This window comes from Zymoseptoria tritici, chromosome 4 (assembly GCF_000219625.1).
Source record: "Zymoseptoria tritici IPO323 chromosome 4, whole genome shotgun sequence".
Classification (NCBI taxonomy): Eukaryota; Fungi; Ascomycota; class Dothideomycetes; order Mycosphaerellales; family Mycosphaerellaceae; genus Zymoseptoria; species Zymoseptoria tritici.
The window spans coordinates 1,103,128-1,123,993 of record NC_018215.1 but is presented as its reverse complement, the minus strand read 5'-3'; the positions used below and the strand labels follow the sequence as shown (position 1 = coordinate 1,123,993).

The window sequence follows — 20,866 nt, the reverse complement described above, 5'->3', positions numbered from 1 at the left end:
TGGTGGAGCTCTCTTCAAAGTTCAAGCTTGGGAAGAATTGGAGAAACACCTCGACCACATCGCATTGAGCACAGAAACGGAGACATCCTGGACGCCGAACCACACGAATCCCAATCCGACTACTCGAATCTACTCCCACAATGTCCGGCGAAAAGCGAGCGGCGTCTTCGTCCTTTGGAGGGAGCACACAAATGGTCAAGAGACAGAAATCAGATGCAGACCTCAATGGCGGCGCATTGACAAGGACCAATGGCGGCAGCAGCGCACTCATACAAGGGGTAAGCAGAATACTCCATCTCTGTCGCGAGGGAGCAGAGCTAAAGCAGCATTATGAAGAAGGGAACATGAAGACTAACCATACCACAACCAACAGTCCTACTCTAATGCATCTAACCTACAATCTCCCGTCATGCAACTCACAGGGCACACGGCCGAAGTCTTCTGCGGCCGCTTCTCCCCGGACGGTGCACATATCGCCTCCGGTAGCATGGACCGGTCGATCCTTCTCTGGAACACAACCGGTGACTGCGCCAACTACGGCCTCCTCTCAGGCCACAAATCCGCCATCCTCGACCTGCACTGGTCGCGCGACAGTCAAGTCATCTATTCCGCCTCCGCCGATAAAACAGTCGCATCCTTCAACGTGGAAACAGGCGAGCGGATACGGAAACACGTCGGACATGAAGAGGTGATCAACTGCCTCGACGTGTCCCGTCGCGGCGAGGAGTTTCTCGTCAGCGGAAGCGACGACGGAAGTATATCAATCTGGGACCCTCGCGCCAAAGCCGCGATTGAATACATCGAGACGCAATACCCGGTGACCGCAATCGCGCTGTCAGAAGCAGGGAACGAGTGCTACTCGGGAAGTATAGACAACGACATCCAAGTGTGGGATCTGCGGATGAAGAAAGTCCAATATACCTTGACCGGGCACGTGGACACCATCACTTCCCTCGCCGTGTCGCCCGACGGTCAAGAATTGTTGAGTTACGCCCTCGACTCGACGGTGCGGACGTGGGATGTGCGGCCGTTTGCGCCGAAGGAGCGAGGGGTGAGGGTGTTTGATGGAGCGAATGTGGGGTTGGAGAAGAATTTGGTAAGGGCGAGTTGGGACGCGGAGGGGAAGAGGATAGCTGCGGGAGGTGGAGATGGAAGCGCGACGGTTTGGGAGAGTAAGACGGGCAAGATGCTACATAAGTTGCCTGGGCATAAGGGGACGGTGAATGATGTGAGGATATCACCGGATGGGTCGATGGTGCTGAGTGCTAGTACGGATCGGTCGTTGTTGCTGGGAGAGCTGCCGCGGTAGATGTGGTGAAACGGAAAATCTGTTGACGACTCGAAATCTTACCCGATGCGAGGATCCGTTGGCCAGCGAAAAGCATTGCAGTAAACGAAGAGGCTCAGCAAATGGCGCTCCGCGCCACGTTTGCGAGGAAGCGGTCTCGCTACTCCTTGAAGCAGGGACTTACCCACTTGCAGTGGAAGTGGTTCAACATCTGGACGCAAGCTTGCACGCTCTGCTCCGATACTTTCCAACCCAACCAACCCGGTCAACCACATGGCAGCAATCGGACATGCCCACCGTCGCCGTTGTTCCAGACATATTCGAGATACCAGCACTATGTACATTGAATACATACCTCCCTACCTCACTCCATGTGTGCAGGAAGGTAGGTGGATGGAAGCTAAGGTAATAGAAGTGAGGTCGACACTGGTAATCGACGTCACGTGGCTCGGAGAAGGAGGCAATATCTGAAACTTCCCCAATCACCTTCCAGATCTCCGTTCCCCGATAACTTGTCAGATGGTTCTCCTACCAATGGTTTCCTCGTCTGATTCTTGTACTCCCACATCTTCTCTCACATCAACCGTGCCCAGCGCGAATGATTGGCTGAGAAGTAATCGGAGGGACGCTAGCGCGGATAGTAGCGTCGAATCTGCAGTTCGGTGAAAGGCGTTTCAGATTTGAATATCAGCATAGGTGGACGGAATTCTTTCGCTGCGAGAGTTGCTGCAAATCTACACAATGCAGATGAAACATGGCCACTGATACTTCTCCTTGGCTAGATGCTGAAGCAGATGTTTGAGGACGGAGTGGACGTATGCTGAGTCTAGGATGCATGGCTCGACGGATGGCATGTCGAGGTTGTGCGACAGATGGAGGGCGAGGCTTCGGCTGGCTGCGAGTATGCGACAGGTACTGTAGGCAAGGTGGAAGTCACTTGCCGGATGGAACATGTCGATTGATATGACCTCCGGCATTTCCTTGCGTCTTGTTCACTTGGACACTTCATTTCCGTTCAGCTCCTTCCTTCCTTCTTTCCTTTCTTTCACGCGTCGGTGGCATGCACGAGGAGATTTAGTGCGAGGGAAGAGCGTCCGTTTCCGCCGACATTGGTTACTTCCGTTGCTGTACATATTCTCTTCTTCTCATTTGCTGCACTCTCCGGCAATGGTCACAGTTTTCCCTCTCTTCCACCACAACAAGGACTCCGTCACCACACTGGCCGCCATGCCCACCTCTCCACTTCCGGACACGAGCGCCCTAGAAGCCGGCATCATTCAAGACGAACGACCCTCGCGCCTCTCTCGCGTTCAAGACAACGTCCGGAACCTTCTGCGAACTTCCGTCTTTGGGTCGGTTGCCAGTTCGCCGACCACGCCCGCTCGGCCAGTGACCGGACGCAATCGACCTGGAGCTTTCTCCCCGATTGTCATACCGACCTCTCCACCCGCTCAAATTCAGCCAGGTCCGTTGAGTTCAGTCTCTACGCCGACGCATTACACAAGCAGTCCGCTCGAGATCCCGCCTCCCGCGGCTACATACCAAACCGCTGGCCAGGCAAATGGATCTACTCATTATCAATCGACCCTCTTCAATGGACGAGCAGTGGCAGCGCTGAATCACCCTGATCTCAGCGACCTGTCCGTGGAATCTCTTTCCCAGCAGAAGGCTCACCAGCAGCAGCGTTCGGGAAGTGGGTCGAGGAGATCGCAGAAGCAAAGCCATCGTGGCAGGCGGACAGCGAAGAAGGCGGCGTGTTCGAGAGTCCTGCTTTGCGTACTTGCGGCCCTGCTTTTGGGAGCGCTCGTTGCCACTTGTAAGTCGGTCCATTCTCGGTCATACGCGGCCCCAAAACGATATCAGCGCGAGCAACATTGCTAACATTCGTAGACATCTCAATCGCCACAACAGCCACCGGAATAACGACGACCTTCCACGTCCTCTTCGTTCTTGGTATTATTCTCGCCGTCATCCTCTTCGCCCACACCGCTCTACGGCTCTGCATCGGCACCCGCAAGCGACGCGCCACCTCCAGACCAAGCTTCGATCTCGTCTCCAGAAGCGACATCTCCGGCCACGCTTTCCGGCGTCATCGACCTGGTCACTCTCATTCCCATCCTCGAGGGAACCCATCGAGTAGCATTTCTCGCAACGCCATCGCTACCGAAAGTGGACATATCGAATCAAGATCCTGTATCAACATCCCCGTCAGAGTCCGAAATACTTCAGGACGACATTTCATCCCGCCGGCGCCGATTCAGGTGCACACACTCTCGTCCTCATCTGACCTCCACGAAAACGACATCCTCCCGCCAACACATCTACCCACTGTTCCTGCTCCATCAAATCAGCTCGCAGACAAGAACATCCTAGCTCCTCCTCCTCCACCAGCATATGGCCACTACCGTACCTCCGTTCGTGCCGACCCAGATTTGCTTCATTGGGCGCCTTCGCCGACGGGATCTAGACTTGATGCGGGAATTGAAGAGGAGAGGTTGCCTAGTCCGACGTATGCAGAGGCGATTGGGGAGGGAGGGTGGATGAGTAGAGGGCCGCCTAGCTATCGGACGAGGGAGAGTCCGCCTCGTGCAGCCGGAGGATCAGAGGGGAGGGTTGAAGCTGTGAAGGAGGAGATGGTGGAGATGGGGAGGGCAATGTAGGTTGCTGGACGAGAACTGGAACAGAAGATTGGAATGGGAGGGATTGGGGGGTTGTTGTAGAATATGTGTTGTCAATGCTTTGCTTGTCTTTCTTAGCGTTCCGCTGAGCGTGTTGTCCGTACATTGTCAATAGCCATGATCGATGTGGTCTGCGCGCAACGGACATATTCATAGCTTCCGGTGTTGTTTGATGTGCGCGCTGGACATTTTATTGCGAATGCTCGATGAAAGAGAAGTCCAGACCCTCATCGGCACTCAAGCGCAGAGCGATTTCTGGCCCCCAAATCCCAATCGACGACACCTCCATCTCCAAGCTCTCCGAAAGTTCAAACGCAACTCTACGCCTTGACACCTCATTCACGGACCGCAGACATCTCGCAGTACTCATCGCCCGGGACAGCTTCACGAACACCGCCCGCCTTGTCCACGACCAAAAGTCAATGGCCGCAATAATGGCCTCATCATCATCACCACCGACACAAGCATCACAATCGTCAACGACATTATCACCTCCTGGCACAAACGCAGCGACGCCTTCACAACCTAATCCGAAACGATCACCTCTCCCTCTCTCCGCCAGCCAAGAATCACAAGTCAGAGAGTTATACTTCAAACGAGTCCGGATGAAGTGTGCAGATGAAGTCCGTGGTATGCACTTCCTCCCATCCTCTCATGCTCGTTCTCGTCTTCAACAGCCACAACTGACACCTTACGACCTCAGACTTCGCATCCTGCTGCACAGCCCACACCTTCACCGCCACCTTCTCCTGCCGCTCCTCCCAAAAAGCCATGAACGCCTGCATGCTGCAACACGCCACACAAGCCGAACACGACGCCGCGAGAGAAGAGTGGTTTAATACGATTGAGGAGCGCAAAGGGCAGAGGGAAGAGAAGGAACGGAAGAGGGCTGAGGACGAGAAGTTTTGGAAGGAGTGGTGGAGGAAGGAAAGGAAGACGGAGGAGTTGAAGGCGTTGGAGACAGGGCGGCAGGTTAAGCCGAAGGATAGGAAAGAGTAAGGATTGAAGAGATAGGACAACGGATAGTGGGATTTGACATAGCGCGGCGTTTCTCAAGACGGGTGGACGGGTTGTAAAGACGAGACGAGGCATGGCGTTGGCATATACAGGTTTTCGAGAGCAGCGCTCAAAAGGCGGGACGGTGGAAACACACTTGAGCGTTCACACTCGTTGAGGAGGGCGAGCTGCATGCAAAGGTCTGGGTTGCATCTATGTCGGCATGCCCTCCCGCGTGTGGCTGGCCAGTGGCTCGCGATTGGCAGAAGCTCGTCGCTGTGGTGGATCTTGGTGAATCGAGAAGGTGCCGGACGTTGCATTCACACCTGGCTGGCAACAACGCGCTGCCGGTCGATCTTGGCGAGTCGGTCCGCTCGCATGTGTCAGTCGCTTCTCTAGAGGAAGCAGGCTCAGTTCCAAAGACATTAACGGGGCAGGACTCCTTGTTATATGCAGATCACCGAGGGGAGCGAGAAGATTTTTCCGGCCAAATCGCCAATACAAGAAGGTCAACTTCTTGAGCTAGATGAAGCAGGACAACGCCGCAACGCGTCGCCAGGTTGAGAGTTCCAACCTTGACGCTCGCTTGCCTGGGTCATGTATACCAGGGATCCATCAAAACCTATCTCACTCGCTTAGGTCCAGTTTGCGTTCGGGCTTCGAATACTGCTTCCGCAAACGTGGATTCGGCGATGGCTGTGCACTCTCCTTATCAACCACCTGTTTCCGCCCTCCTTCTATCCATCGCCGCAGGATTCGCAAACGGGAGTACCAAGTTTCCTTGGGTACAGGGCGACCATAGTCTGCCGCAGACCGCACCTTCCGAAGTCAGACCTACGAACTGCCTCGTACAGACCCCGACTTTCACTGCTGTACTGCTGGTGGAATGGTCGAAGGCTTGCTGCATCCATTCGCCTACCGACTATCTGCCACCATGTTTTGCCATTCGTTTACAATCACAACATTCCGGTGGCCATTGGACCAGGTCACTCCCGCTGTCGGCCCATTTGATCGACGGCATGGTTTGCTCTCTTCTGCCCTCGATCGCTGGGTTGTACATCTGGAACCTTACTCATCAGGTCCAGTATGGTACGCAGGCCGTCATACTATCATCAATGCCATTGGTCCTACACAAGCTTACCATGGCACACAGCTCATTGCACTGCTACCTAAGTATACCAAGATAAAAGTCAATTCTCGGCCTGCCATTAAAAGGCGACCTTCACACATGTGTACTCCTTTACCGGATTTTTGCGAACTCCGACAACTCCAACATTCCTCAATCTGCCGTTGACCACTCGATCATCGCTGCCTCGGACCCACCGACGACTACTCTTCAATCAGGACCGTCACCGATATACCAGAGATGCAATCAACTCTCCTAACCACCTGGCCCGCTTACATCCTCTTCCAAGTCTGGAATTGGCAATACATACTCAGCGGCATCCTCTCAATCATCCTCCCAATCATCCTCATTGTCTACAACGATATGAACTCGCGCCTCACACGTATCCTTCTGAGAACTGAGCCAACGATATTCTACATAATCACGTTCTTCGTCAACTTCCTCATGCACTCCGGCCTCCGTGTACCTATTCCCTACACCAACGGAACGGAGCTGACACTATTCCCACAATTCGTGCCAAATACCTGCGCGCAGATGGAAGAGCTTACCGGGAGGCGGGACACGTGGCCATGCCATCGCGAAGCCATGCTCACCTGAATCCGCCACTTTCGCAAGGGCGAGGACGCTGAGTTCTGGGATTTCGCCACGCTGGTGTTCGTCGTCGTGATGTTCATGTTCCACATTTTCGCCTTGATTTGGGCGAGTGGGATTTTTCCAAATGCGGAGTGGAGGAAGTCGGGTTGGTTGCCGCCGTCATGTGCGGATAGGAAGGCTCGTCGGGAAAGAGAGGAGAGGGAATGTTCGACGAGGGAGGTGATGGCATCGTCTGAAAAGAAGAAAGAAGGTGAATTGGAGACAGAAGCAGGCGAGCTGGAGAAGGGCAGTACACGTTTTGACGTGGAGGCGAATGAGACTGTTTGACGTGGAGACGAACGAGACTGTTTGACGAGAGAGGCTGCAGCGAAGACCTACATGATGAAGGAGGAAAAGCAGCAAAGACAGTCGAGGAATCGATGACGACGAGAATGGCCAGCAATTCTCACGAGAAGTTCTGCGGAACAGGTTTGAAGAGAAGGAAGATCAAGAAGGAGAGGAGCACCACGAACGACCGGAGTGAGGCGCTCCACCGCGGCTTGGGTGACTGAAGTACCTAAGGACGGATGGCAGAGTAGTGGTGAGCTTGATTGAAGCCCTACACTTCAGCCGCCCACGTGCAAACAGGAATTCAGCGTCCGCGCCATGAGCATTGCCGCGCCAACATGACCTCGGGAACCCGGTCGATTCTTGCTTGAACAGGGCGTCGATTGGCGTTTTGACAGTGAACACCGTTGCTTGTATGGTGTGGAGCATAATCATGGGGTCCTCATCAGCCAGGATGAAGAGGATGGGCTTCTGGCATGCTTTGTCGATATTTCTCCCTCACATCCGTACTCAAACAGAGGAGTTCCTGTTCCGCATCTCCGCCTCTTCCTTTCATCTAATCTCTCGCAACCTCACCGCGCTCGCGTCTGAGACATACGACCGCTACTTGCCTGCTCATCACCACCGCTGCAAAGCTCAAGTATGCCCGGCTACCTCGTATCCGAATCCACCTCCCGATAACAAATCCGACAGACTTGCATTTCGACAACCGAGAATGTTACTCCAATTCCTTGCTATCCTCGCCGCCGCCATGGCTCTGGTGAGCACCGAGACTCTTTAAGAGGGACCTCATATTTGGCGGGAGGCTTTCTCGTATTTGGCGGGCGACATATACAAATTTACTCTGGCAGAATCGCTGTTTTGACTTGGATGCTAAATACGTTGCAAAGGCCTACGCAACTATGTTAAAAAGCAAGGAGCCGACGTGCGAGCGCAGGAGGCTTGCCCTCCGATGCGCGCGAGCACTCGAGGCGGTCCGCAGGGCTAACATGCTATCGTCGTTGTCGAAATAGTCGTTTCGGTGACGATTGTTGGATTTTAGTGGGGCCTCCCGCCAAATATGAGAAATGCTCCCGCCAAATATGAGGTCCCCTTTAAGATGACATTCCTGGCAGGCTGACTTGACTTTACCTCTCTCCTCCCTAAGCTTCCCTACTGCGCTAAAAAGTTCACAGCTGACAGCCCTATGACAGGCTGGTGCATCGTACTTTCGTCCGCCCGATCCCGTCTACCAATAAGTGTAGCCGACGCTCAGGCTGCAAAAGGAGTATCGAGTCAGCGCTTCCCGAAGATGGACAGCCAAGAGTATTCCAAATCAACTTACTATGCGTTCACCCAGCATTTGCCATACCACATTGCTGCTGCCGTCGCATGTGCCCTGGCAGTGGTCATCGCTGGTGGGGCGGTTGCTCTTGGAGTAAAGTTCCACACTATGGCAAAGGATGGGGCAAACAAAGCGAAGACACCAGGAAGTCGAAGAGAACAAATCGATACGAGGCACTCAAGACTGCTCCGTACTCCTCGCCAAACTTGTTCGCATGGCAGACGTGAACCGGCACACAAAGTCAAGACTGCTTCAAGAAGGGTAATTCAATCCATCTCACTTCACCTCTTTTCTCTCCTCCTTTCACATTACCTCCGCCGTCGCAACCGTCTCAAAACACCAAGCCCAGATCAAAAGCCCCATGAATGATCCTGTTCCCACCACGCATCCAGTAAGCTTGTCTCACCCTCCACCACTGTCCGATGCCATCCCGAGGGCGATGTCCAGAGGGCGAAAGTCTTCCGACCAGAAGTCGACCCGAGGCAGCTCTCCTGGGAGCAGCCTACTGGCACACGACCGACCCTTTGCCGTTGCTTGGGAGTTGTCAGTACAAAGGGCGAGACTCATCATATCGTGCGACGGGAGTATACGCACATTTGACAGGAGTGCGGGTAGGCGCACGACCCTGGAGGTCTGCCCGGGCCGGTGCACACATACGGGGTGCAACCATCACCGATCTTCTTCCCAGCGCACTGCCCGTCGAAGGCCATCACTGCGGTGGCGGTGGCGAGGGCGAGGGCGACGAAAGTGGTGAACTGCATGTTTGTTGCTGGGAGCGAGGACTGGGCCGGAGACAAGTGTTGAAGTGACGGTGTCGCGAGGGATCGTGGGTGTAGCTGAAGGTGCGAGAGTCAACGACAAAGATGTTGCAAGTTTGAGTGTTTGCTTGCTGGAGTGAGGGTCACTTGTTGTTGAAGGAAGCAGAAAGAAGAACAAAGATGGGAAGTGGGAGATGCTACTCATATACACGACTGACTACTTCGTCTTCCATCGGCGAGGTGACCAACAGGTTTGAGGATTCATCAGGGGCGCCCTGGGCAGTCATTTCGTCGACTCCTTGTCGAATGGGAGTTGTGAAGTCCCATCGTATGACCTCCGGTCCGGGGTCTGTGAAAACACCACGATCCCAGTCGGTCAGATGGTTCGACGTCTGACACCTCCAGATCGGGCGATCTCTTTTGCGCACAACGGCGGCGACGACGACGATCTGTTTTCCTTTTCTCGTGGGATGGATGTCTCATCGAATCGTTGGAACAGAGAAAGGAGAGAACGATTAGACATGAGATTTTGCTGTTTAGATGCACGCTCACAACTGCTTCGTCGACCGCGATACATTGGTGAGCAGTGGGTTGAGGGCTCATCAGGAGCGACCTTGGATGTCATCTCACTTGCTCCCTGTCGTCTTGGGACGCTCATCAGGGGGAGACGTCCCGATGAATCGATGCCGTCATCACAATGCTATTGTCTCCAAGGGCGACAGACACTAGGTTCTCGTCCTCTGTGCTTTTTGAAAGTCGGTACGTCCGGCTGGCCCATTCCATGGCTATATTGTAGAATGTCTTTGTCCATGTGTGACCAAGAGAGCACACTGTGACGCTGAGATCTCGGCCGATGAATAGATTTGGCCCTCACATTTTGGGGCGATTCTTAGAATGAGGCAGATCCAGATTACTAAGAATCGCAATTTGTAGCCGCGGGAATGCCCGCAACCTAATTTGTGTGTCCTTTGCAATCGTTCTGTATAAACAATGCGATAGAAACACTTTCCTAAAACATATGCAGAGCATTCTTATCTGTCTATACGAACAGAGCCTCTCTCCGTTTTCCCGGACAAAATGTGCAGAGTTCTCGTATGTTCAAAAATAACGAATTCGAAGGGACTCAGAGAAATCCGACCGACGTCTACCCTACTTCTACGGACTTTAAATACGAGCTATCCGGATCTGCCTCATTCTAAGAACCGCCCATTTTAGTAACACGCCCCTTGTCCTGGCTCGTGTCGGTGATTTTACTATCACTCCATAATATAAGCCCCGTTGTTAATTATAGCCTCACTTATTTTTATTTATAGCCTCAGCTAAGGTGGTAACGTCAGAATTCTACTAAGATCCTTACTTTGCCCTCGACGTTAACAACACCATAACTACAACAGTAAACGTAATAAAATATAGTGTATATAACAGGATAGCATCGTGCGATAAAGCTCGTATAATTAATATATATATATGTAGTGTAGTTATAGTAGTAGAGGTAGTAGAAGGAAAATCTATGCTAGAAAGTCCTTAGAACGCCTACGTAGATCTCTTACTTACGCAAACGGCTACTCTTATAGTAAGATCTGTCGATTGCCGGTATATTCGGTAATTCTCGGTAAGCTAATAAGAGCGCGAGAAACTCCTTTAGTTTTGCTAACTAAAGGGGTCGTAGTAGTAGAGGTAGTTTATACGTTAAAAAGCTCGCGGCTATAGTAAACGCTATAGCTAGAGGTCCGGTAGCTCCTATTAAATAGGCTACTAAGGCGCGTTCTACTACTAATATTAGTAAGGATTGTGCTGCTAAGTCCTATGTTATTAGAGCTAGTAGTAGTAGAGTCGTTAGCTAGAGGGCGGCGGCATCTACTAGCTCTAAGGCTAGTGTTATTAGCTATAGCTATAGCCGTAGTAATATAGCTACGGCGGTTTGTTTGTTTTGTTTGTTCCATTTACGTCCTGTAGGAGTCTATGACTATGTAGGACGGCTGTCTCGCGACAGTAGTCTATCTATGTACAATCGTTGTTCTCTCGTATCTCTTGACCTTAGGGAAAGACCCGTGCCTAGGATAGTAGCCAGCTAGTATCGAAGGACTTTAAAGAAAGACAGATAAGGAAAAGTAAAAGGAGTGTAGGCTAGACGGTCTCGTCTTCGCCTCTTGCTAGGTGCTAGGACCTAGAAGCAATCTTTGTATCCGAGAGAAAGGTAGTGAGGTGTTTCCGGAGTTCCTTATCTTCTACTATTTCTAGTAGAGATTGTGCTTGTCGTAGCGGTAGTAGCCTAAATACATCGTAGATAGGGCAGCTACATACGAGGTGTTCTACTGTTTCTCGTCGTCCGCAAAGGCAGTCTGGCGTCGTTACGTGTCTAAAGCGATAGAGATAGGACTTTAGGTATCCGTGTCCTAATAGGATAGTATAGAAGGCACTAGTTAAAGCGCGTCTTCCTCCTATCCTATGTTTTCCTAGCGAGCTCTATGGAAATCGACTAAGGTAGCTATTTGTATTCTTAGGTACCTTGTTAATCTCCCGTTGTCTTGCTATTTCGTATCGGGTTTTCCAGACGCTAAAGAGATCGTCTTTTGCGTAGTTAGCCCTCTCGTGTTCTACGAAATGCTTGTATTGTCGGAGTCGATAACAGAGTAGTTGTATCTGTGTTCTCTGTCGTTTTTGCGGAAGTATCTCTCTCGAGTCCTCGTGTCGGACTTCTCGCTAGCTACGGCGGTGCTATAAGTGTTGCGGCTAGTTAAGACCTTACCGCCGCCGCTACTCGTTTAGCTATAAGATCCTTATTTAGTACTACCGCTAGCTTGTTGCTATACGGTCTATTACTATAGCAGTACTCTATACATTACGTACTAGCCTTTACGTAGCTACACTACCGCTTCTAAGGATTGCAGCCGCCCTTACTACTATAGTTACAGCCGAGTCGTTAGCTTAGTAGTAGTCGCTATAATAGATTGCTAGGCTCCTTATTGTAGCGGCGGTTATGTAGTGCTATAGCCTCGTCCTTAGTCTGTTACGTAAGCCGTTCCGGTCTAGTTATCTTACGCTTAAGACGCTATAAGCCTTATTGTTGCTACTCGAGCTTGCGCTTGTTAGTACGCATAAGGGGGTCGTATATCGTCGTCGCCGTAATCTTAGGTAGTAGCCGGCTACTCGGAAGGATCTACGCCTTCTCGAATATAGTGTAGTCTAGCGTAAGCGGCTAGTTATTAGCCTACCCTTTAAGATATAGCCCTAGCTCGTATAAACAAGGTATGCCGGTCTTAGCCCTAAAGGTGTAAGTGCATAGCGGTAGCTTATCTATCTTCTTATGCTACTTCTACTTTATAATCTACTAAGCGGTTATCTTTAGTACTTCCTTATATACTACGTTTACTACTCTATGCTAGAAGGGCTTGCCTCTAAACTAAGTAGATGTAAGGCCCTTAGCCTTTGTAAGCGACGCCTTATATCGATCGATAAGGTGCTCGTAATAGGGCTCTATAGTGTTAAAGAAGCTAAAAATGTCCTTGCGTGCCGACTTAAGCTATGCCTTTAGACCGCCGTATATACCCTTATACGGTAAGGTTGTTATAATGCTATAACTGCATATACTCTTAGTCTACGCCTTTACGTAGAACCCCTTCTCTTCCTTCTACTACTATATTAGTAGATACGAGTTGCAGAGGTAGAGCTATATTGCCTTCTTAGCCGGTATTAATAGCGTCTCCTTATCTGTAAAGGAGTCTATAAGGGGCAGCTTAGCGCTAGCCTTATAGACGTCGCACTATAATTCGAATTTAGCTAGTATTGTAGTATTAAGGCAGGCTCTATATCCTTTAAGCTATTGTTTAGTAACCTTCTTGCGTATAGTCGTCGCCTTCTTACTAAGGACTCTAGGTACTACATTAATACTAAACTTCGCATTAGCGTTGCTCTTAATAGCGACGTTTATATGCTACATATAGAGCCGGTGTCGCACTCTAGGAAACACCGCTTTAAATAACTTCTACATCTGCCGGTTACGGTCGTATATTATACATAATAGCTTATCGATACTATGCTCTTCTAGACACTGTTTAATCTACTGCTATGCCTATATAAAGCCCTCCTTAGTCTCGTCCGGCATAAGGACGTAGAGCATAGGTAGGTAGATGCCGGTGCGTGTACGAATAACTACTACTATAAGGGGGATGCTATATCGTTGCGTCTTATATGTGCAGTCTATAAGCTATACGTCGCTATTATCCTTAAAGATCTGTAGCAGTTGTAGATAGCACTATGCTAATCCTCGGAGGTTGTTAGCACGATCCTTTAGAGGCTTACTATGCTAGTAGCCCTTATCTTCTAGCGTTTTTAATACCCTCTTAACTAGCGTAAGGCTATCTAGCTACTTTAATCGGAGGGCATACTAACACGGGACTTAGGAACGTAATACGAACGTAAGATTGTAAAGTGTCTGTAACTAAGAAAGAAGGAACGAGAGTCCGAAGTCGAAGGTAGAAGACCGACGAGGACTGCTCGTGAACGCTAACAAAGCATAACCAAATGTACTAAGAGTAGGAACAGGGCTGCACCCTATAACATATCCCCTCGTTAAAACAGCGTCGTAAACTCTAGTCGACGCATAAAAGCAGAAAGCAGAGCGGTAAAGTAGTGAACTAAAGCGGGAACTAACTAACTAAGAGCAGAGCAAGAAGTCCGAGTAGTAGTCGCGCAATACTAACGTTGTGATTTTTAACAGAGTAGGAGCGAAGGCTATTAATAGGGTTGCACAACGACCTAGCGGTTGCATTACTACTACACGAGCCGAGTCGAAGCGCAACGCGACCATTTCAAGTTTTATCGACCGTCTAACCGACAGCGGGCTACAGGCCGACCGTATATATAAGTCCGTTTATGTCCGTGTCGAGAGGTTGCTATCTAGGCGGTAGTATGTATCTAAGCGGTCGTAGTGCTAATAGATGCAGCTAGTGAAAGTCTACGATTAGATCCGCGCAATTCTCTAAATCCTCGGGCTTAAAGACCTTAGTTAACTCCCCTCCCTTCTAGCGTAGTATATAGTACAAGTTTTTCTATCTGCCCTTAACTCGTAAGGACACGACCTCGTCTACCTCCTACTCTTTAATGCTATCAATTAAGTTAGGTAGTAGGGCGGTGTAGTCGCGGTGCTAGTTGCCGAAAGGATTATCGGCGATAGGGCGAAGGAGGTTAGTATAGAACACGTCGTAGATTCGTGCGTTAGGTCCGAGATTAAGCTTATAAACGTTAGTAAACAGGACTTCCTTAATCGTAAATAGGCTAGCCTTCTTGTCGGCTAGTTTCTTCGCTACTCGTCGTATGCGAATGTTGCGCGTGTCTAACTAGACCCTGTTACCTACGCGATACGTGCAGGCGACGGCCCGCTAATCGTTACGGTCGTACAGTCCTTATATGTAGGCGATGCTGTCCTTGCAATGTTAAATAACTTGTTTAAGTTTATGCGCAAATTCGTCGGTACTCGCTTAAGAAACGCGCTATGCGGAAGACGGCTAAGGCTTAGCGGTTACGTGCCGAACCTAGATTTTAGGATTCCGTCCGAGAGTCGCGAAAAACGGTAATATACTAGTTGCCGATAATTTAGCGTTGTTTAGAGCGAACTCCGCCGTCTATAGCTATTAAGCCTAGTCGTCCTATTCGAAGTTAACGTATATGCGTAGGTAGGTCTCTATCTACTAATTAGAGTTCTCCGATTGTCCGTTAGTCTACGGGTGCTATGCCGTTAAAAAGTGCTAGCGAACTCCGAGAAGCTCGCTTAGGCGGCGGTAGAAAGGGTCGAGGAACTATAACCCTCGGTTAGACGTTGCTTTAGTAAACATTCCTTGTTAGCTAACAACGTGTCTGTCACATCTACCTCCGCCGAATACCGACAATCGGCATCTAATCCCCTGCCTTAGCGGCATATGCACCCCTACTAAGGCCTTTTAAGCTCGTTTAAGCTAGATTACGCCTGTATTATAAGGATATATAGAATCTCCTCCTTCCGAGAGAGTATCGAATCGAGTCTGTTCTAAAGTAATTTATACTACTACTCTATTCTTAACTACACCCTTTATATACGATTCGATCCTCCCTATAGTACGACGAATTACTTCCGAGATAGCTTCGTCTCGTCCCGGCCTATTAGGAAGTAAGAGCACCCGTCGCCGTACGAACGAACCCGCTAACGACCCGGAGACTATAGAAACCCCTACTTAGACTACTATTAGCGACGACGAAGACGCCGAAGGCGGGCCTAAAAACCCGGAAGAACCTATTAGGTACTAGGATGCTGCTAACAAGGGCGAAGAAGAACTAGAGAACCCTCTATAGGAAGAAGACACTCTACCTAAGGGAGAAGAAGACGATATTAATAAACAAATCCGTAAGGAAGAGGCCGCTACTGCTAGACAGGAGCGCCTCCTCTAGCTTAGCCTTCTCTAGGCACGTAACAAGGCTATAAGGGACCGCATTGCCTAGGTATAGAACGGATCTATCCCTACTATCCTACCCGATGCCCTAGTTCGGCTATCTATCCCTAGGAACGCGCTCCTAAAGGCCCGGAATCCCTATATCTTCGAGGGAAAGAACCGCGCCGACTAGGAATAGTAGTAGGAAGACATTAACCGAGCAATTAACCGGGTTAGCATAGCTACCGACGAAGAAAAGATAGAATTCGCTAAAGAATAGATAGCGAGACCCTAAAAGCAGTACTAGAAGCGCTACCTTCTCGATAAGGCACCTATTTAGCTAATATAGAGCGATATGTAGCTTATAATACTAGATTCTATAGGTACAAAAGATAAACGCACCTAAAGAGCTATAGACAATATTAAAAAGGCTAAATAGGGCGACAGGACCCTAACTAGGCTAATAAACTATCTAAAAGAATAGTAGGATAAGATCGGTTGTACCGACATTCCTAGGATAATCTATAAATTTAAGGGAGCTCTTACTCCGGCGGTTAGAAATAAGCTCGAATAGGGCTAAGTTACCCTTACAACCCTTATAGATACAGAGGAACGAGCTAATATATCGTACTAATAGATATAGGAATTTAACAAAAAACACTTAGCGAAGACTTCCGTCGACGAAACTAACAGAAGGCGCCTAAACAAAAATAACAAGCCCCCGAGTAGGCTGAGAAGGGCTAAAACCCCCCCGAAGGCGGCTAATAAGGAGAAGTCGGCTACCGCCTACTAGACATATAGTAAAGAGGGCTACCGGCGCTAGGAATGCCCTAACAAGGACTAGTCGGGAAAAGGGAGAGCCTATAGTAGATCTCCTCTAACCGCTGCGGGTTAAGTCTAGTACTTAGAGGCCTAAAGAAAGGCTGCCGAGCTAGGAGGAATTACCCGAACTATAGGGGAAGGGCTAATACGCCTTAAAGTAGAGATGTAGGGTCCTAATAGGACTAAGACACTCTAAGTACTACTCGATTATAGAGCGCAAAGCAACTTTATAGACAATATAGTAGCTAAAGAGCTAGGCCTAAGCCCCGAGTTAGGGCAAACGGCCTAATACGTAGTACTAAACGGCTAGAGGATAGCTATTTAGGGAGAATGCCGCGTCCTGTTTAAAGTAACGGACACTTAAGGACATATAAGAGGATATGTAGAAACCTTCGTAGTCGGAAGAATCTACGGGTTCTAACTAGTCCTCGGTATGCCCTAGCTAGAACGATAGAACCCGAGGGTAAACTTTATCCGCAAAAGCGTTACCTAGAAGGGGACGAAGGGCAGATAATAGAGGCCGGTTAGGCTCGTCTTACCTAAAGAGTTCTAGAAGGACGCCTCCAGCATTCCTTCGGGGCGCGTTTAGGCCCTTACCGCTTAATATATAGATAACGCGCTAAAAGAACCGGAACTTCTAAGCGAATTCTCGGATTTCGCGGACGTTTTCGTAGAAGGAAACGAGTCCCTTCTCCCCGAGACGGGGCCGAATAAGCTTAGTATCGACCTCGAAGAAGGTAAGGAGGCCCCGTACAGCCTATTATACAACCTCTCTATAATAGAACTAGAGACTCTACGCAACTACCTCGCCGACAGCCTAGAGAAGGGGTAGATCCGCCCCTCGACCTCCCTAGCGGGGGTAGGCATCCTCTTTATAAAGAAAAAGGACGGTAGCCTACGTCTATGCGTCGACTATAGGGCCCTTAATGCCGTTACTATTAAGAATAGATACGCCCTGCCCCTCGTCTAGGAATCGCTAGACTAGTTAGCGCCGGCAAAGTTCTTTACAAAGCTAGATATACGAGACGCGTACTATCGCATCCGAATTAAGAAGAGCGACTAGTAGAAAACTACTTTTCGGACGAGGTATAGCTACTTTAAGTACACTATAGTCCCGTTTAGGCTAACTAATGCCCTAGTAGTGTTCTAAGGATATATAAACTACACCCTCCGGGGCCTGCTAGACTACTATATTATAGTATACCTCGACGATATCTTAATATACTTACAAGACGCCGAAAGCTATAAGAAATACATTAGGATAGTCCTCGAGAGACTTAGAAGACACCGACTCTTTGCTAAACTGTTAAAGTGCGAGTTCTTTAAGCGGCAAGTCGGCTACCTTAGGTTTGTAGTAACTCTAAAAGGGGTCGAAATAGAGGCAGAAAGGATCTAAGCTATTACTAACTAGCCCCTTCCGGCCTTAGTTAGGGACATTCGTATCTTTATTAGATTTGTAAACTACTACCGCTAGTTTATTAAGGGATTCTCCCGCATAGCTAGCCTACTAAACCGCTTAATAGAAAGAGGCCTAAATAGTGCTAAAGGCGGATACCGACAGAGAAAAGAGGAATTAGTTCCCCTCGAACTCCTACCTAACGCAGTGCAAGCATTCTAGCAGTTAAAGACTAGGTTTATTAAAGCGCCTATCTTACGGCATTTCGACCTAAAACTGCCTATCCGCGTCGCAATAGATGCCTCTAGGTTCGCCGTCGGGGTAGTACTGTCCTAACCGTATAAAACGGAGGGTAAAATATACTAGCACCTAGTAGCCTTCTTCTCTAGTAAGATAAACGCGGCCGAAAGGAACTATAACATATACAATTAAGAGCTTCTCGCTATAGTCGAGGCCTTTAAGTACTAGAGACACTACGTTAAGGGCGCTTCGTACTAAATTAAGGTCTTAACAGACTATTATAACCTAAAATAGTTTATAACAACTAAGCAACTAAGCCGAAGATAAGCAAGATAGGCAGAGTAGCTGTTAAACGTCGACTTCTGTATAAAGTACAACCCGGGGTCGCTTAATGCCGCCGCGGACGGAGTAAGCAGACGCCTAGACCTAGAAGATAGGGACTACTTGGGACGGTAGATTAACGAAAGCGACAGTGCTCCTACATTAGATACCCTTCGGCACTAACTAGGTCTGTCTAAGGGAATAACGGCCAAATCTAGCCCCGTTCGGTCTATAATAGCAGTTATAACCTACTATCTGCAGCTCGCTAGGACCTACTACAGCAAAACGTATATAATAGCGAGCACTCTAATAGAAGAATTATTAGACTCCCCGCTAATTAATATAATACGCGAAAGCCTAAAACATAACCCTATAGCATCGACAGTCGAACTAGCTATAAATAACCCGAATCCGCCGGAATAGACCTAAAGGTAGGCTATATAAGGCGAATTCCTCTTCTACGAACAGAAACTGTACGTGCCTACGGGCCTAGTACGCCTAGCAGCGCTCCGCTAATACTATAACGATCCCCTAGCTAGCTACTTTAGTTTTAAACGGACCTTAGAGCTGTTGCAATAGTCGTTCTACTAGCTAGACATAAGAAAATATATTAAGGACTACGTAAACAGCTACTAGACATACGATAGGGCGAAGCTACGGCGATATAGCCTATATAGAGAACTCTATGCGGAAACTCTACTAAACGGGCCCTAAGAGGACCTAATATTAGATTTTATTACCGATCTGCCCTTAAGTACGTTTATAGGGCATATATACGACTTAATCCTCGTCGATATAGACAGGTAGTCTAAAATAGCCTACTATATTCCCGTATAGAAAGACATTAATGCCGAAATCCTCGCGGAGGTCTTCCTAAGAGAAATCTTCCGCCTTTACGGAACTCCTAAGTTAATTACGTCCGATAGAGGACTAATCCTTATATCTAAGTTCTAGAGCATGCTTTGCTACTACCTTAGGGTCTAAAGGGGCCTAAGTACTACATATTACCCCTAAACGGACGGCTAGACGGAGCGTTAGAACCAAACGCTAAAGCAATACCTGCGAGTGTACTACAACTACGAACAGGACGACTAGGTATAGATACTATCGGTAGCCGAATTCTCTTACAACGATAGCGTTTATGCGATAACAGGGGTAACACTATTCTAAGCATATAACGTTCGCGATCTAATTGCCGCTAGATAGCCCGACCTGCCCTAATTAGAGGGCAAAGCTCCTAGTGCGGCGGAAATAGCGTATAGAGTAATCGGCCTATAGAAAACGCTGCATAAAAGACTAGCTGCGTTATAGGAGAGATACGCACAATACTATAATGCTCGCAAAACTGCGAAAACATATAAGGTTAGCAACCGTATATACCTCTCTACTCGATATTTAAAGTCTATCCGGCTATCGGAAAAGCTCGATTATAAGTATGTCGGCCTATATAGGATTAAGCGAGTCGTAAACGACGTCGCGTATACGCTAGAACTGCCGGAAACGATAAACATCTATCCTATGTTCTATATCTCCCTGCTAGAGGAGGAAAAACCTACTAAAATTACCGAACGGGCCTAGAATAGCCTAAAGGAGATCCGATTAGAGGAACCCGACGTTTACGTAGTAGACAAGATCCTAAAGCGTAAGAAACAATACGGTAGATAGATATACAGGATCGCGTAGAAGGGCTAGCCCGCGTCTAAAAACACTTAGGAACCTACGACTTATATTAGCCCTACTGCGATAAGAGCATTTAATAGAAGCACGGGGGGTACTAAGGGCGGTAGACTAGCACGATAGATATACAAACGCGTTATTAGTTACTATTAAGGCCTAAAAGACACTAGTTAATACTACATAAACTCCTTAGTCTAGTTCCTAGTTACCTAAAAATTTTCTCTACCTTAGAAGAATTTTACGAATCTAGTAAAATCCTAGGGGGGGAAAGTAGGGGCCAAACGGGCCCCTAAGGACGACATTATTACATAACGAGAGATAATCGAGCACAGTAAAGTTATTTTAATTCTATCTAATCTATAAGTCGCTAAGTCGTAGTAAAAAGAAATAACCCGGGCGTTACCGCGCCTATTAGTCCTAAAATAGGCCTAAAAGAGGCCAAAAGAGACAAAAGAAACACAAAAAAGCGCTTATATACTTATTCCTTAGGCTCGAGGTCCCTAGAGAGGTCGTACTTAGTCGGACGGAGCACTCCCTCTATAACAGAGGCCTTCGAGCCCTTCTTAGCGCCCGTACGGGTATAGACGGTATCTAGAGCGGCCGAAAGGGCCTAAACGCGACGCCTTAGGCAGTCCTCGGTAGATCCTTAGGCTAGAATAAGTCGCTTACGGGGGGTGTCGGGCACTTCTTTACCCTATTAGGGTTAGTAGAGCACTTTTAGGCAAGAAGGGACCTAAATACTTATAAGCTCCCTCTTTCGCTTTATAGCCTCCTTAGCAAGCAACTTCTCGCGCTTTTTAAGCATAAGCGGTCCCTTCTAGTCGAATTCGTCCTTGCCTTAGTGCAGATAGAGGCCGTTAATACTAGTAAAGGAGTTAAAGCGCCTAAAAGGGGGTTAACGGAGCTAAACAGACC

At 48.8% G+C, this 20,866-nt stretch overlaps 4 protein-coding genes across 4 annotated transcripts; all 4 read left to right on the top strand.

Moving 5' to 3' along the window:
- Positions 1–140: 140 nt before the first annotated feature.
- On the top strand, positions 141–1,309 carry MYCGRDRAFT_41112 (uncharacterized protein; the record flags this gene model as incomplete). Its single annotated transcript, XM_003853421.1, has 2 exons — positions 141–278; positions 374–1,309. 2 exons carry the CDS (start codon positions 141–143, stop codon positions 1,307–1,309), a joined length of 1,074 nt encoding a protein of 357 aa, XP_003853469.1.
- A 3,007-nt stretch (positions 1,310–4,316) lies between these two features.
- On the top strand, positions 4,317–5,708 carry MYCGRDRAFT_104114 (uncharacterized protein; the record flags this gene model as incomplete). Its single annotated transcript, XM_003853422.1, has 2 exons — positions 4,317–4,596; positions 4,670–5,708. The coding sequence occupies 2 exons, from the start codon at positions 4,389–4,391 to the stop codon at positions 4,963–4,965; spliced, it is 504 nt and encodes a 167-aa protein (XP_003853470.1).
- Positions 5,709–6,328: 620 nt separating this feature from the next.
- On the top strand, positions 6,329–6,685 carry MYCGRDRAFT_92473 (uncharacterized protein; the record flags this gene model as incomplete). The annotated part of the gene is made up of 1 exon (XM_003853423.1): positions 6,329–6,685. The coding sequence occupies one exon, from the start codon at positions 6,329–6,331 to the stop codon at positions 6,683–6,685; it is 357 nt and encodes a 118-aa protein (XP_003853471.1).
- A 778-nt stretch (positions 6,686–7,463) lies between these two features.
- Positions 7,464–7,790, top strand: MYCGRDRAFT_92472 (uncharacterized protein; the record flags this gene model as incomplete). Its single annotated transcript, XM_003853424.1, has 1 exon — positions 7,464–7,790. One exon carries the CDS (start codon positions 7,464–7,466, stop codon positions 7,788–7,790), a length of 327 nt encoding a protein of 108 aa, XP_003853472.1.
- Positions 7,791–20,866: the final 13,076 nt, after the last annotated feature.